The 15,901-nt window shown below is 35.1% G+C and overlaps 2 protein-coding genes and 1 long non-coding RNA gene across 3 annotated transcripts; 2 read left to right on the top strand and 1 right to left on the bottom strand.

Moving 5' to 3' along the window:
* Positions 1-1,635: 1,635 nt before the first annotated feature.
* LOC113051132 (uncharacterized) lies at positions 1,636-4,664 on the bottom strand. The gene is made up of 5 exons (XR_003276865.1): positions 4,517-4,664; positions 3,193-3,619; positions 2,910-3,011; positions 2,303-2,585; positions 1,636-2,118 (listed from the first exon to the last, which is right to left on the bottom strand). It is a non-coding gene; the product is annotated as an uncharacterized LOC113051132 (long non-coding RNA).
* A 593-nt stretch (positions 4,665-5,257) lies between these two features.
* On the top strand, positions 5,258-11,550 carry LOC113050825 (pituitary tumor-transforming gene 1 protein-interacting protein-like). Its single transcript, XM_026214186.1, has 7 exons — positions 5,258-5,573; positions 6,087-6,139; positions 7,113-7,221; positions 9,632-9,734; positions 10,043-10,108; positions 10,469-10,515; positions 11,055-11,550. Exons 1-7 carry the CDS (start codon positions 5,324-5,326, stop codon positions 11,099-11,101), a joined length of 675 nt encoding a protein of 224 aa, XP_026069971.1. The 5' UTR covers positions 5,258-5,323; the 3' UTR covers positions 11,102-11,550.
* A 799-nt stretch (positions 11,551-12,349) lies between these two features.
* Positions 12,350-15,863, top strand: LOC113050826 (small ubiquitin-related modifier 3-like). Its single transcript, XM_026214187.1, has 4 exons — positions 12,350-12,504; positions 13,417-13,545; positions 13,776-13,847; positions 14,370-15,863. The coding sequence occupies exons 1-4, from the start codon at positions 12,484-12,486 to the stop codon at positions 14,430-14,432; spliced, it is 285 nt and encodes a 94-aa protein (XP_026069972.1). The 5' UTR covers positions 12,350-12,483; the 3' UTR covers positions 14,433-15,863.
* Positions 15,864-15,901: the final 38 nt, after the last annotated feature.

Raw genomic sequence — 15,901 nt, forward strand, 5'->3', positions numbered from 1 at the left:
AAGGCTTATAATAAAGCAATAAAAAGGGCTACACACATGGGACTAACTGTTATAGAGAGCTCTTGTCCTCATTTATGATGTAAATATAGTCAACAGCTCTGGATATTGTCAAATCGGGTTAAAAGTAATTTGAACCCATTTAAAATTTAGACATTTAAAATCTGTTTACATAGATATGTTTACAATCCGCCTAAACTCCACACTGTACTCTCAACTCACTATTTGCAATATCCAATTCTAAGAAATACACGATTTTTTTTTAAACTACAATTCCCTATAGCTACTCAGTGCAGCTTGATACAAATCAAGCACTGCAGTTGTAGTATCTGGTTTGCAAATTAGGGTTGGAAATTAGGGTTGTAAAAAGATATATCTACTGAATATATCAAATATCTAGTGCAACCAATCTATTAATTACACTGCATCTAGATGATTTACGTTAAGAAAATCTAAATATATTTGTTTATTTAAGACTTTTTAGCCGAAATGTAGAACGCGCAAACCCCGCCCACAACACAATGCACTTCCGTAACCTTCTGCTACCAAAAATTTATTTCTCTGAATCGAAGGAGAAATGTGCAAAAGTTATATTAACATATCTTATTGAGTTATCTGTTTGTTGTTGTTTTTTCGTGGACAAATGTTGAATTCATCATTTTAAAAAAAAGTGTCTTGTGAATAAAATACTTTTGGACGGAAGTACGTTATGCAAGCCACGTGGTTTCAGCGATAGCAGCGTAACAACCATGGCAACGAACAACGAACAAACTAAATGTAATATACATTCAATGAAAGAAGAAAGTGAAAATAAAACGAAAACAGCCAATGGGAAGAAGAGAAAAAATGTGTTAAATTACATAGGCTTGGATCTGGAGAATTTCAAGCCAATAACAGTTATGTAGGAACATACTGAATGTGGCACACTGTCACATACGGATTATGATTGTAAATTCATTGTATGTCATTTTTTAAGTAAATTACTTTTCATTGACTTTAAATGTGCTGTGAATAAGTGCAGAGCACCATGGCTGAAAACATGGCTGTAACTCATAGAGTCAATACACCTCTATGTTCCCTTTTATTTTATGTTTTTACAAACTCATAGTTGCTTCAGAGGATTCAAGATCCAATAATTTATTTTCATTTCAACTCAGTCGAAGGGGATTTTGATGGTGAGCTCATAAAAAACAAAACACCTCCCACACATTTGTACATTACAGTTAATAACATATTACATTATGGTAAACACATTTTTTTTTTTTTAGATTAGATTAGATTCAACTTTATTGTCATTATGCAGAGTACAAGTACAGAGCTAATGAAATGCAGTTAGCATCTAACAAGAAGTGCAAGAATAAAGTGTTTTATATACATAAAAGTGCTGAGTAAGTAAAGCTATGATATACAGAATGTACAGTGGAGTTGCTATATACAATATTGATCAGAGTATATACAGAATATAAATATGAATGCAATGTAGGGATTGTATGTACATTATGAACAGAGCAATGAAGGATTATATAAACATTATGAACAGCAGGAACGTGAGAACAGTGGTAATAAATACAGTTGGATGAGTGTGCAAAAATATTGTTGAACAATGTATTCTATGCAAAATAACAGTAGTGCAATATATTTTATATAAATATTTTACTGTGCTTGTACAGTAACAATTATAGACAGTTTATTTTTTAATTTTGTACTCATACAGACAGACTAGTGGGGATATGTATGCTTAAATACAGTGCCTAAGCTTAAATAGATCAGACCTAGTAAAACAACATGTCTGCACAAGTAACGCAGTAAAGAAATTATATTATATTATATTATAATACCTTGAATGAGAGCAGCTTACTGCAGTCCTAAATATTTAAGGAAAACATAGATTTATGAGAGGAATAGTGATCTTTTTTCACAAGTTTAATTAATATTTCATGGACTCGAATGAAATTCTGCAACAATGATTAACCTCGAGGCTTTGAGCTGTCAAGATGTGATAGCAGGTATTCCTCTAAACATGCGGGTTCCGTGTAATGGATCAACCGCACTTGTCCCAGAGCTTTGATTCCTCACAAGGCCAAAGTTGGCATCCAATGTGACAATCATATCTCCATCCGCCTGGAAAACAAACACTTACAGTAACACTGGTTTTGTACCCGCACCAGGTTTATACATTTATACTATTACTATTCTATTACAATACTACATAAACAAATTAACTTTTAAGTTTGATATTAATTCAGATTTTATTTCTATGCCATTAATTTAATCAAACAAGAACCACGCTGGAATTATAACCAACCTTTGGACATGCTGGGCATATGGTGCCATCATTTAATTGTGGGCAAATATCAACCAAACTTCTTTGTCGGAAGTGGTGATGCCTAAAATGGGATATGGGGTGTTGCAAAAACCCTCAACAGAAACCAGACACTCCAGTGACAGAGAAACAACAAGCTCTAGCAGAGGGATGGAGAAGGCTGTCTTGGGCTTGTCGGCTGTTGCTGGCCGGAGCCCAAACCTTAGCAGAGTACAGGTTTCTGGTTCACACGCACACATGTTGACTGTAACGGTGCAGAGCCGTCCTGCCAAATATAAAGAGGAAAATAACATAAAAACATAACCTAGTAGTACTATAGAGACTACCATATCAGTATAAATTAAATTAAATGTATGCATTTAGCAGACGCTTTTATCCAAAGCGACTTACGGTGGATTCAGGCTATACATTTTTACCTATCATGATAGTATGTAAACTATAACTATCATGACTTTTTTTTTTTTATTGCATCACAAATTTGATTAATTCCTTAAAGGAAATCATTACTCCACATGTAATAGGATTGAATTCCTTAACCTGTCAATAAAATTAAATACATTAAGATTTTGTATCAGGTAAAATGACAAACCTGTGCTGACAATCACATGTCCTTTGTGTACACAGCATGGGTGCCATGGGCTTCAGGTAAATATAGGAATAATCCCAGGGACGATGGCTCATAGTAAACATTCTGTAAGAAAGATGGATAGCTCTAATGTTTTTAAAACAACAAACTTGTGACACTAACAGTTGATACTGCATAGTGCCAAAACAATTTGAAGTATCTAATGAAACTGTTGACATTACTGTGAGTTTGCTGTCTGTATGAAGTATAGCAATAGCAATGTAGGACTGTATGCTACTGTTCTTACATTCCACTTTTCAGGAAGATGCAGTGAATTTCTGTGAATCCTCTTCAGGCAAACCTCACAGAACACTGCAGTGGAGCTGCACTCAATGCACCTATAATCAGCATGTTCTCGGCAGACAGCACACTGGGTAGTGGTCGGTGCTGAACATTCAAACATCACCTTAAGCATCTCATCCTTGACTGCATCCCAGGCATGAAGCTCTCTCTTCTTTGCCTTACTGTATGCGCTCTCAGAACAGCTCGGTGTCACATCATCAGGTTCAGCAGGTTGAGATGTAATAGCGTCTGAAGGGTGGCTCTGTTTGTAGCTGGGATGGGGAAGACCTTGACTGAGGTAAGAAAACTTGCAGGGCCCACCATAGACCTCCTCACCAACTTAATTTTAACGTTCCTGAAACGTGTGGTCATCTTAAGTGCTTTTCCCATATCTGAAATCAAAATATTTGACAATTATTACATAAAGCAAAGTGCAACCCGTACCATACTTCTTATCACAGCCTAAAAGACAGAAACACATGAGGGAAAATGGGATGCAGCCAGATGAGGGATATTTGGTGCGATAGTTAGATTACAGCTAGCTTAGATAACTAGATATATAGATTGCAAGATAGATAGATAGATAGATAGATAGATAGATAGATAGATAGATAGATAGATAGACATGGAGCTAGATCTATATCTAAAGATAGATTATATAAATAGATACACAGCTAGCTAGCTATATATATAAACTGCTCAAAAAAATAAAGGGAACACTTGTGGGTTATATTGTGTTGTTAAGTATTCCCTTTATATTTTTGAGAAGGTATATAGATAGAAAGACAGATCCAAAGCTTCCTGATATAGGATCAAATCCAGCCAAGCTTTGTTCAAACCCACAGAACTTTATTTTACACTCTAGTCAAGATCCCAAAGGTTTCCAAACAGCCGTAAAATACGTCTTGTGTTTAATATTTCTCTCAAGGCAATATGGGTTATATTAGTCCTATGATCAGGCTTCAGTGAGGAGTTATCGAGCATACACAATATGCAATAAGCCTGTAAGAGTGTAATTTTTTTTTTAAATGTTTACAGTTTAACTTTGCGTTTAACTAGAAACTAAATTCTCCCATTAGCTTCAGACGTAAATACAGCAACGTTAATGCTCACATAAAGCATACAACGTTAACGTAAGGACAGGCTAATAACGTAATATGGCCTAACGTTAGCGATAACGTTTCGCTATACGGTTATCTCATGTCAACAATAATGACACGCAATACGAGTGTACGTATTGTTTTCCATTACAGTTTAAATGCTCAGTTTTATAATTTTAATAGTCTTACCTGAAAATATTAAGCAGCAAATATCGCAACGCTGCCGCTTTAGTCCAGTAGACTTCCGATTACAGGTGAGCAGGAATTCTGGGATTGGATCTGGAGTCTTCTCTTCTATATTTGTGGGTGATCAACCATTTGGATGGATGATCACGGCCTTCTGAGCCTACTAGTAGGCACAGGAGGCCCCTCCTGGCCCATTTCTATGGGCTGATAACCGCTGATAACGCCCCATTCAATCGAGTGATAACGTTCGAATCGGGTGCATTTAACCCATCCCAGTGCAGCCCCCATAGCCTATAAGAAAGTATTACTCATATATACAAAACGTTTATGGGGGATTTATAAACTATCCCTGTATTGTCATTTTATTATTTAAAAGATTAAAACACTAGGGGAAAAATATATAAGAAAATATATAAGAAAATATATAAGACCTCGGGAATAAACAATATATTTTTGTGAGTGAATATAGAATTTAGCTCACAGAATCAATTCGCGAAATCATTCTCTGAAAAAGTTGTTCTGCTTATTCATGAGACAGAATTTCGCCATTAAAAGAATACAACGCGAAGTCATGACCTACTTAATATTAAAAGCTCACGCCAGAAGAAGATTGCAACGCAACTTCATTAACTACTTAAAATTCATATCTTAAACCATATCCATTTGAAAGGTTACAATGCTCTGTTGTATTACGTACTTAATAAACCACGCCTTCGCCGAAGCAGGTATTGTAATTTAAGCTCCTAAAAGGATGTCATGCGCCATTAAAGAGACTCAAAACCAGAAAACCTGCTTCCAGTTTCTGGTCGAATGAAAGAAGTGTCTGCGCTGAGGTTTCAAAGGAAGATATTTGCTGACAAAATTGATTACCAACAGAGGAGTCCGTTTTATTTAGGTATTCGTTCATTTAAAAAAGAGAACATGAATGTAATTCCTCTCGTCCTGCTTCTCTTTGGTTTGAGCTCAACGCTGGCACAGAATACAATATCTCCAAATACTACAACACAGACTACACAATCTACAACTACGAGCAAAGCACCGACTACAACACCACATCCAAGTAAGGCAAATAGACACTTTTGGGGAATACATTCTAGAGTAAAAAATGACTGTTTTAGAACCTCTAGCTCATAGGGGTTGAATTTACATACAAACAAATGTAAAACTTGGTCTTTGTGCTTTGAACATGAGTTTACTGTGATTACAATAACCAGAATTATTTGTATAGCTACTTAAACTAAATGGGCAATAAACTATTACAAATACATTGTTTGTGGAGCCCAAACATAAGACCCGCTGTTTAATGTTAAACCATTTAATTATCCTGAAAGAACAATATGGTGTACTAGTAAATAGCTGCATTCATCTGATTTCCCATGCTGCTTTTGTCTATTTCCATAACTAAGGATGGCCAAGGCAACCACTGTCTCATAGGGTGTAATTGTTGCCTAATGTATTGAGTCTGGCTCTTAAGCTTGTTGTAGTGTTTAAAACAGAATTAGATTAATTAACATGTCTCTAACCACAGTTAAATTGTCTAAAAACTAAACTGTCCTCTCTCACACTTTTCTAGGTTGCGAGAGCAAGACTGGTACAAACTGTGATGAATGCTTGGCTTATGTGGATGTGAGTTTGGATTAAATTAAGCCTCTCTCTTTGATGTTTGGATATATTATTGTTTTCATATTTTTGTCTGTCGCTATAGTCCACAAAGAAGACTGGCCTGATTTATTCAGACTACGTTAAATGGGTCGAAATATGTTGGTATAAACCATATAAATAATTTATGACGAGAACCAAACACATGAGGAAACAGACTGACAAGGAAATAGTGAACGCAGCATGATTGACAGGATTTTTTACTCTTATCCGATCATCACGTACCTCACCTGTGGAACAGGTTTGGGCTGTTTTAGATGTTTACAGCTTTTGCTCTCTTACAGAGTGCTCTGCGTCACTTGTGTCACCTTAAAAAGTCAGTCACGCAAATATTCATATACTGAGGTCGGCCTTTTATTTAGTGGTGTTTGCTAAAGTAAGTGTTATTGTTGCTGTAATTCACACTTAGGGTTAGATATTTGAACAAAAGTCCAACCCTGAGTTTTACACCTCAGACATTAATTTTGTCTTGTAACATTAGTGTAATGGACAGAAATAATACCTCAAATCCTACCTTATTGTGAAGAGGTGTTCTAATACTTTTCTAAGCAATCACTACAGTTTGCAGATATTTTACATTTTAAACTAGTTCTCATGTGTTCACTCATGGTGCTATCAGGTCAATCAATGCATTTTAATTGTTGTGCATATTTTAGCTATAGAATTCAGTCTGTTGTTGCTGTGTGACGCTGACATTCTGTATTTAAGACACTCCCAAACAAACCTTTCATATACCACGGACACGTGCACACAGCTGTTCTCACAGTTACTGACGTGTGTGTCAGTATCAACGCTGTAATATCTCATCTCTACTGGTGCCATCATTGTTTGTGTTACTATCTGCAACCCTAAATTTAGAGAATAAACCTTTGAAGCTTTGAATCCTGGATACAGTGGATGACTGTATATAACAATCTTACTCTTCAATCTCTCTTTTTAGTGTCTGTGGTGCATTTCAACTAAAACGTGTGTAACATACCCAGCCAAAAACATCCTGCCCCCCAGTTCCCTCTGCCCACTGAATGATGCTAGATGGGGCCTTTGCACAAGTAAGCAACATTTTAACATTTTCATCCCGCTTATTTTCCTGTTTATTTATGATACTATTTTATTTCTTGTCTTCTTTTTAAGTAGACACAGCACAAAAAAAATGCAAATCAATTGTGATCATTTAAATCACAAAACAATACAATAATAATAATTATTAGGGATACACAAAATACAGTCAAGTCGCCTTTATTTGTATAGCGCTTTATACAATACTGATTGTGTCAAAGCAGCTTTTTACTGTGTCAAACAGGAAAATAGTTTGTTAATAATGCAAGAAGACAAAATCAAAGAGTCATTTGTCTAGATAAAGTCATTTCATTGATGATTCAGTGATGTCATCATCCAGTTCGGCTCTTTTTCCAGTAGTGTGTGCAATCAGTCAAGCACCCCTCTGGTAGCTGTCCCGTGGCCAGACGAATCCAGCATGGAGTGGTTTAATTACAGGCTGCAGTGGTCATATTGTGCAGAGGACTTATCTGGTTCTGGATATGGATTGGATCCGTATGGCTACCGTGACCTCGGAACAATAATGAAAGAGACTAATATTAGTGTAGATGCCATTCTTTTTACAATGTATCGAGAACATTGGGTGTTAAGGGAAGTGTTCCTGATTAATGGACCTTATTATTGCAGCCTAACAATCCTTTAATGGATTTGAATTATAGAAATGTGACAGTGTATCATGTGTATGCAAGGTTAAAGAGATGGGTCTTTGATCTAGATTTAAACTGACAGTGTGTCTGCCTCCCAAACAGTGCTTGGTAGATTTTTAAGTCAAAAAATCTGGCGCTTAATAGGAAAAGGATCTGCTGCTCGCAGTTGATTTTGATATTGTAGGTATTATCAAATGGCCAGAGTTTTGAGATTGCGGTGGACATGATGGACAATAATGCGATATGAGCTTGCTTAAGTATTGAGGAACTAAACTAAAGTAATTAGCAAGATTTTAAAATGTATTCGATGTTTAATATGGAGCCAGTGCAGGAGAGGGGAGAGAAAGGGAATAACAAAAAGAAAGAAAAACACAGCAATTATAATCTAATTTTACTCGTTTGGAGATCTGATATTCTGTTAAGGGCTGTCCAGTATAAACAGTTCACGACAGTAAAACCAACAGAGAGAAAACAAGAACATCAGTAATCCACAACAATAGCAGACACTGAACTGAGAAAGAGACAGGGTTTAAATATATGGGGAATGTAATCAAGATGAAAACAGAGCAGGTTAACAACTGAGTGAACAAACTAGTGAACTAATGCAGGGGAACAGAAATACAGAGAAAACTAAACCAAAATGGATCAAAACAGAACATACTGTAAACGTGACAATTGGTGCATCCCTAATAATTAATATCAACAAGATATTTTTAAAGCATGTTATGGTTTAATTGCTGTCTAATAGTAATTTTAATAGTTATTATTGTGACAAGACAAAAAAGAGAAGTAAAACAATCATTAAAAACTTTTATGTATAAAAGTAGTCAGGCACTTAAATCTCATAATGCATTCAACATCTGTATACTATATGTGTGGATTTAGGGTCTGTTTGGACACAAAAATTATTATTTAATAAAACAACTTTAACTTAATATGTGATCAGCAACTCATTAATGAGTGAATGTGAAAAAGTTTTGATTGTTACTGTTATTACCAAGTTATTATTGCATGTACCCCTTTTTAGTTAAAAATTAAGAAATACTTTGACATTTCAAATTGCACATGAACCACACTTAAAAAAAACCTTTTATACAAAAAATATATTTTTTATTGTTCAATACTGATGAGAAATTATATTTGAATATATCACTGTAATAAATTTAGAACATATAAACTGAGAGATCCAAAGCCCATTGGAATGAATGGACTTCAGTTAAATTCTTCTCATAACTAATGATTGCTCAAAAACAGTCCAAATTTATGAAACCTACATTTTTATTTCTAACAAAACATCAAAGCTACATAATTGTTGTATTACTCTGTAAAGTTTTTTAAACCAAGTAAATTCATAAGTATTTTGACACCTAATTATATTTCATACATACAAAACATAAAAAATGCCATCTTGATTTGCAAAGTTTTGTTCCCCTACTAAAAACTTATTAATAAAAAAAAAGAAAATTATGTTTATGGATGTCTTGGTCAAAAAGACCCAAATGCATTATTAGGGTTAAACATAATTAAAATTGATATCAGTCATAAACAAGCTATATAACAGAGTTATCTGTACTCTTTTCTCTAGCCCAAATTCCAGATTTAACACAACTAAAGATCAACTACAGTACTTAACCAAAATTACCATAATCAAATTTTGCCTTGCCATAAATGTTTTAGGAGTTGATACAGCATCACCTGGAGATAATGTTTTAACACTTTCTATGACTTTCTCTCTTTTTGTGTGTGTGTTATTCAGTAAACTTCCAGATTTTGATCATTACGTTGTCAGTGGCTGCAGCGGTGCTCATCATTGGTTTTTTGCTGTGTATTTTCTGCTGCTGCAAGTGTGAGAATATTGGGTAAGTCTGAACATACAAGATGTGTTTGACCTATTTTATGTCACAATAACTTTTATTATATGGTTGACAAATGAGCCGTAACCTCCATTTAGCTTTCTTAAATACTACAGGGAGTTGCTGTCACCTCTCTCAGGCTGTAATTACTTTTACTTGCATAAATGTAGATAAAGTCAAAATACTTAAAACTTCAAATGTGAATATTGGTCAACCTCTCTGCATTGATGTAAAATGGTAGAACCAAGAGACATCATAAAAGAAAGATCTCAACCACTCAACTTTGTCAATTAAACAAACTTTGTCTTTCATAGATCTGGTCGATTTCAAAACAGGATGAACCGGCAAACAGACAAGACAAAAACAAAACAAGAGCAGAGGTAAGAGTAACTGACATTTAAATATTCAAAATGGAGATGACAGACAGTAGGAGGTGCAAGATAATATGCAAAACCAGTTAAAAGGGGAATAATAGACATTTTAATTTAGTACCTTATATTGAACATCTGCTTCTATCCATACATTTATATGTACAAGTAGATGCATCATGGGTAGTGTTTCTATGTTTGAATTTTCAAAGCAGACAAAAGATATTATACCTATGAGAAACTAAGATGCCACAAATGATGTTCTGTAAAAAACCTGTTCTACAGCTTTGATGGGTACTGATTGTCAACATACCTTTAGGGTGTTAGTGTAATTTCGCTCTGAATTTATACTCTTGTGTTCTTGTTTCGCAGAAAAGCTGAGTTGAAGATTAGACATGATGAGATCCGACAGAAATATGGTGAGTCAACGATTCCCTCTTCTCAGAAACTGCATAAATAAGTGAATTTGAACTGTTTTTGTTGGCAGTGCAAGAAAAATAAGTTATACTGTCAATCAATATAAAGGCAATGAGCATATGACAGTGTTCCAAAAATAGGTCCAGCCTCATATTTTGGAATATTTTCAAAAAATGCTGGATGGTTTTAAAACATCCTTTTTTTTCTCTTTTTTTCTTTGCTATGACTAGTCAATTTTGCAGTCTAGTTCAATTCTTTATGAAGTTTTGCTCCCTCTAGTGGCAATTATTCAATTTGTCCTCTTGTGTTTAATCAGTAAACACTCCTGGACATGAATCAGGATGAATGTACTGTATGTGTACATTCAGATAATATATACATTAAATATAATATTTAACATTACCAAGCAATGTCTTTAAGATTTTATTCAGTGGCCTTTTTGTTAAAGAAAGAAAAATAAGTTACTATATGTTTGATTGAAAGGTATATTTGATTAATTTATTTAATTTTAATCTTGTTTTCCCCTGTCTCTCTCTATCAGGTCTCAGCAGGGCAAGTCCGTATGCCAGATTTGACAATCCAAGCTAAAATGTTGGGCTTTTTAAAGATGAATACTTTGACTATCTGCTGCCTATTTGAAAATGATTACAAAAGATGAAATAATATGATTCCACTGTGCTCAAAATGATGATTTTCAGTTTAATTTAATGTACTTTCTGTTAATTTATTTTATTTACTACAATTTTCCACAAAGTATTCAATCAATGTAACTCCCCAACAATTATAATATAAAAAGAAACTTTTTTATACACATATAATCAAAGTTTAGGTTTCACTGAAACAAAAAAAAATATTTGTATCTAACAGTCTCATCTGAATCCAAATGAGCATCTGCAAGGTTTGGAAATTGCTTATGAGTCCATGAGCCTTATAGATATCATAAGATAATAGATATAATAAGTTATCTGATAAATACCTGCCCATGTAATATACTAATTTGTTGAATAAGATCATTAATAAAAAATAATTGAAAGTTGTTTGTCTGTGTTGTGTTGACTTGAATGTAACTAAAAGGTGTGTTTTTCTTCAATACATTTTCAGCTTAGAGGTGCTTAAATGTTGATTGTCCTTCGGATATGAGCTGTTTATGTAATTTAATTATTATCTTTATTCTTATTTTCTATAACTGCTGCAATATATAGTGTAGAGTAAATATAGTTTTTATAATAGTTAAAATATAGTATATAGTTTTTAATCAACTAACACTTTGAAATCTATACAATTTGGCAACATTTATACAAATGTAAAAAATAAAAACTACACCAGAATGGGAAATATCGATTAAAAATCATTGATAAACTTAAAAAATTAAGATAAGATAATTGGGTTGGATAAGGACTGGATACAGCTAAATATTATGTTTTTGACTTTTCTCTGGCAAAGGGCAACTGGGACAATACAGCATTTCGACACATGACCTGAGTATTCCTATGTAAAATCAAAATGCATTTACTTTCAATCTCTCTTCTCACCTTCAATACTTGCATTAGGACTATTTTAACACAAACTGCTGCTATGAAAAACCTGACAACTTCCTATTCATCACATAACAGAACCAGGCCAGAAAAAAAACAAAGAGCATCATTATGTACCATTGAGGAATTGTTTTATTAATGTCATATCTTATGCCTATTATTAAAGCAATATGTACATTTTAATTAAAAATTTACTAATTAATTAGCCCTGATGTCAGGGCCTAAAAAGTACATAATTCTGTTCAGAAATTTCGCGGGAGCTTTGCTCGCTCCCGCGCACGACAGGAGCATCATGTGACCAGAAACCGACCAATCGTTGATAAAATAGGTAAAGGAAAGCGCGTCCCCGTCGGCAGCTGTGTTTCTCTACAGTGTGAAGAGCGCATCTTGTGTTCAGTCTATTTCCATAATACAGACCAAAAGACACCTGCAAAAATGTCCGAAGACAAGCCAAAGGTTAGTATCCGATTTGTAATTTTGCCGTATTTTAAAGCTTCACTCAAAACAAACCGTGTGAGGCCGAGTTCCAGTTTCATTTTGTGCAGCCTTGCTGTGATAGATTGCGCATTTATGCGGGAGAAAGGCGGTCGGCACGCAATCATTGTCTTGTTTTCCTGCAAACGTCATCCGTTTTCAGTTTGTCGGCTGATGCTTTTATTAATCCGTGTTTAAAATGGTCAGTTAAGTGGATGCTCATTCAAAGACGCTGTTATTTTGTATGTACCGCGCGTTTGGTCCGGTGTATTCAGCGTTTGCGGGTTTTTCTTTGTGAGAGCGGAGTGGCGCTAGCCGGCCACGTTACGCCATTAGCGTAGGAACAGCGGAACGGAATATAAAAGTGCGTCGTAGTACACGGTTGTCGTCCGTTATTTGGATGGTACATAAACGGACACCGTGTATTTTCAACGTTAGTCCAAATAAGTCCCCAACAAAGTTGGATTTGAATAATTTGTCGGTTACGGTATTGAGTTGTGAGTTGCAACCTCGCTGCGCCAGATGCTTAAAAATGGCGTACTGAGCCGCAGCAATGTTAGAGTACGCGACTAATATTTGCTGCTGCATGTGCATGTCTGTTTTTGTACTCCTTGTTCGGTTCCCTTCTGCTGTTATAGTTGATTAGCTGGATCTACTGAACGTTGTTATAGGACCCCCCCCCCCATAGTTCACTTAGTTCTTAAAAACTTAGCATCCACTAGGCCTTGCTGTTCACTATTTAGTGTTCACCTCCTTAAAAGAGCCCACCAAGTGCTTCCTATCAAATCCCAGAGCAGGATAGCTTATGTAATACATAATTGTGTTTCATGCATGTCGAATGTATACATTTAGCACTTTTTGATCTCCCAAGTCTTCACTTTATTATTGTTTCAGGAGGGAGTGAAAACTGAGAACGACCACATCAATCTGAAGGTGGCGGGACAGGATGGCTCAGTGGTCCAGTTCAAAATTAAAAGGCACACACCACTCAGCAAATTAATGAAAGCGTACTGTGAAAGACAGGTAAGGCTCCTCCAGGCATTTCCACTAGATCAGTCAAATACATGGTGACCTTGGCACTCAGGCTGTCCATGTGAGTCACTGGCACTGTCATTTTGGAATAATGCAGTGTGATATAACATTACAGATCACTTTGGAAACCACTATAACTAGAACTTAATACTTTTAATAATTGTTCAAATCCTATAATATAGCCAGTTCCAAGACTGATGTAAATATTGCTTTTCTTCCAGGGTTTGTCGATAAGACAGATTAGATTTAGATTTGACGGGCAACCAATTAACGAGACAGACACACCGGCGCAGGTGAGTCAATGTGCCCCTTTTTTGCTGTGAAATGTCCGGTGTTATTGTAGTGCAATTTATATACTGATAGAATATAAAAAATTTTTTATGAACTTTTATGTTTGTTCTGTTTTCATTTTAGTTTTAGTATGCGTTTTTGTCATTTTAGTGGGAAAAAAAAGTTTACGTTTTAGTTATTTTAGACCTTTATACAATTAAGAAATGCTGCCTTTGTAACTAAGTGGAAAAAAAGGCAAAACATTTTTTTGAATAGTTCCAATTTTAGTTTGAATCCTGATCATACACCATTAAAAAGTTTACAAAGAAATGCTTGATTTAATACTTCAAAACATTTATGAATTGTAGTTGATGTTAATTTCAACATTTACTAATGCATACAAATTTTTAAGATGTATCCGTTAATATGAATGCTCCCAACCAACAAAGAACTGTGTAATGGTTTTACTAATGTTAAGATGAATAAATATTGTATTGCTTGTTGTTAGTTAATGCAATGAGTAATGTTAACTTTGCATTTGTTAGTTGGAGATGGAGGATGAAGACACGATTGACGTATTTCAGCAACAAACTGGCGGCTTCTGCTAAAACTCCACACCACCTGGACCCCTCACTTATCTATTTTATTCCTCATGATGTTTCATTCAGATGCTTTCACATCGTTTCCCCTTCTCTTTGCCTTTTCTTCTGTCATCCCTAGCTTTCCTAGAGTGGGCATCGCAATTGTGTTTCCAGTAATATTTATATATTGCGTAATGGTAAGACAGCTACTGTTTTGGGGGAACAAACTCATGAGGGTTGCCACAGAGCGTAGTTGTTCAGATCATCAACAACCAGCCACCACGCACAACGGTTTTAAATTGCTCCCAACACTGATTCACTCAACAAGCCCAGGGAAACATTGACCCCTACAAAGTATATTCGCCCAATAAAAAGTGAGGAAGCATATTTTCTTATTCTTCACCTTTCAATTCTTAAGAACTTTAAATAGACCCGTTTCAACTCCAATTCTATTTGCCTGTATGTGTTGTAGAAATATGTTCAACCAGTGTTGTATTCATCTGCCTTTTTAATGGGGCCGCTTCTCGTATGAGCTCACTGTAGGGACGGGATCTGTGAACCATCTTGTTGGTCGTTTAAAAATGAAGACTACTTGACACAATATACAGTTACCCCATCTGGACCAAACCCCAAAGATGGTACTCGATTAGCTGATGAGGGCAGGATTACACCAACTAGTTTATACTTTTAAATCTCCGTAGAAATATATCCATTTACCATTCCCATTTCCTCTTATGTTGTGTTTGAGGAGACCGGAACGATAAAATAAAAAAAAAGACCAATAGATATTTTTACCTGTTTATTACCCCCCACCCCAGGGTCTTGAAGCAGAACTAAAGGGAACCCTTTCTGCTAGGACTGGTCTGATCTCCTAACATCTCTTGCCCTCCCTCTATCATTCATATGACTGAAAGGAAGAGAGGATTTTAAGAGTTGACTCAAAGATTTCCAGATTTTGGCATCCCTCTGTACTGATGTTTTTTTTTTTTTTTTTGTCCTTTACTACTGTAAACAATAAATAGTTTTTTTTTTTTTTTGGCAGATGCTTTTTCATCATGTCCAAAGAGTGCATTTTTAAAAATTCTTTAACCATGTCATCAAATATGAAGCCTGTAGAAAATCTTATAGAAGCACAATGATGCATCCTTTAACAAGATGTCAAAAGTTTCTTTATACACAGTTGTTACATGTATAAAACATACAAAACATGAGATGAAGTGTCAAAGATTCAATATAAAATATAAATAACATCTGGAGTGTCACAAAGGCACTTGAGTGTACATGTCACACATGTAGCTTTTTGCATTGTCTTAGAAGACGAGATGCAGTGTCTTCATGTCCACATTTAAGGTTAAAATAGATTTCTAAAAATCTACAGTAAGTTACAGAGAACAATGCTTGTAAAACACTTTTCTTAAACTGAAGTGCAGAACTGCTAAATAAAATAAAAAAATCTTGCTTTCAGATTGGTGGTGAACATATTTGATCCTTTAGAA

Source organism: Carassius auratus, chromosome 31, assembly GCF_003368295.1.
Source record: "Carassius auratus strain Wakin chromosome 31, ASM336829v1, whole genome shotgun sequence".
NCBI classification, from domain to species: domain Eukaryota; kingdom Metazoa; phylum Chordata; class Actinopteri; order Cypriniformes; family Cyprinidae; genus Carassius; species Carassius auratus.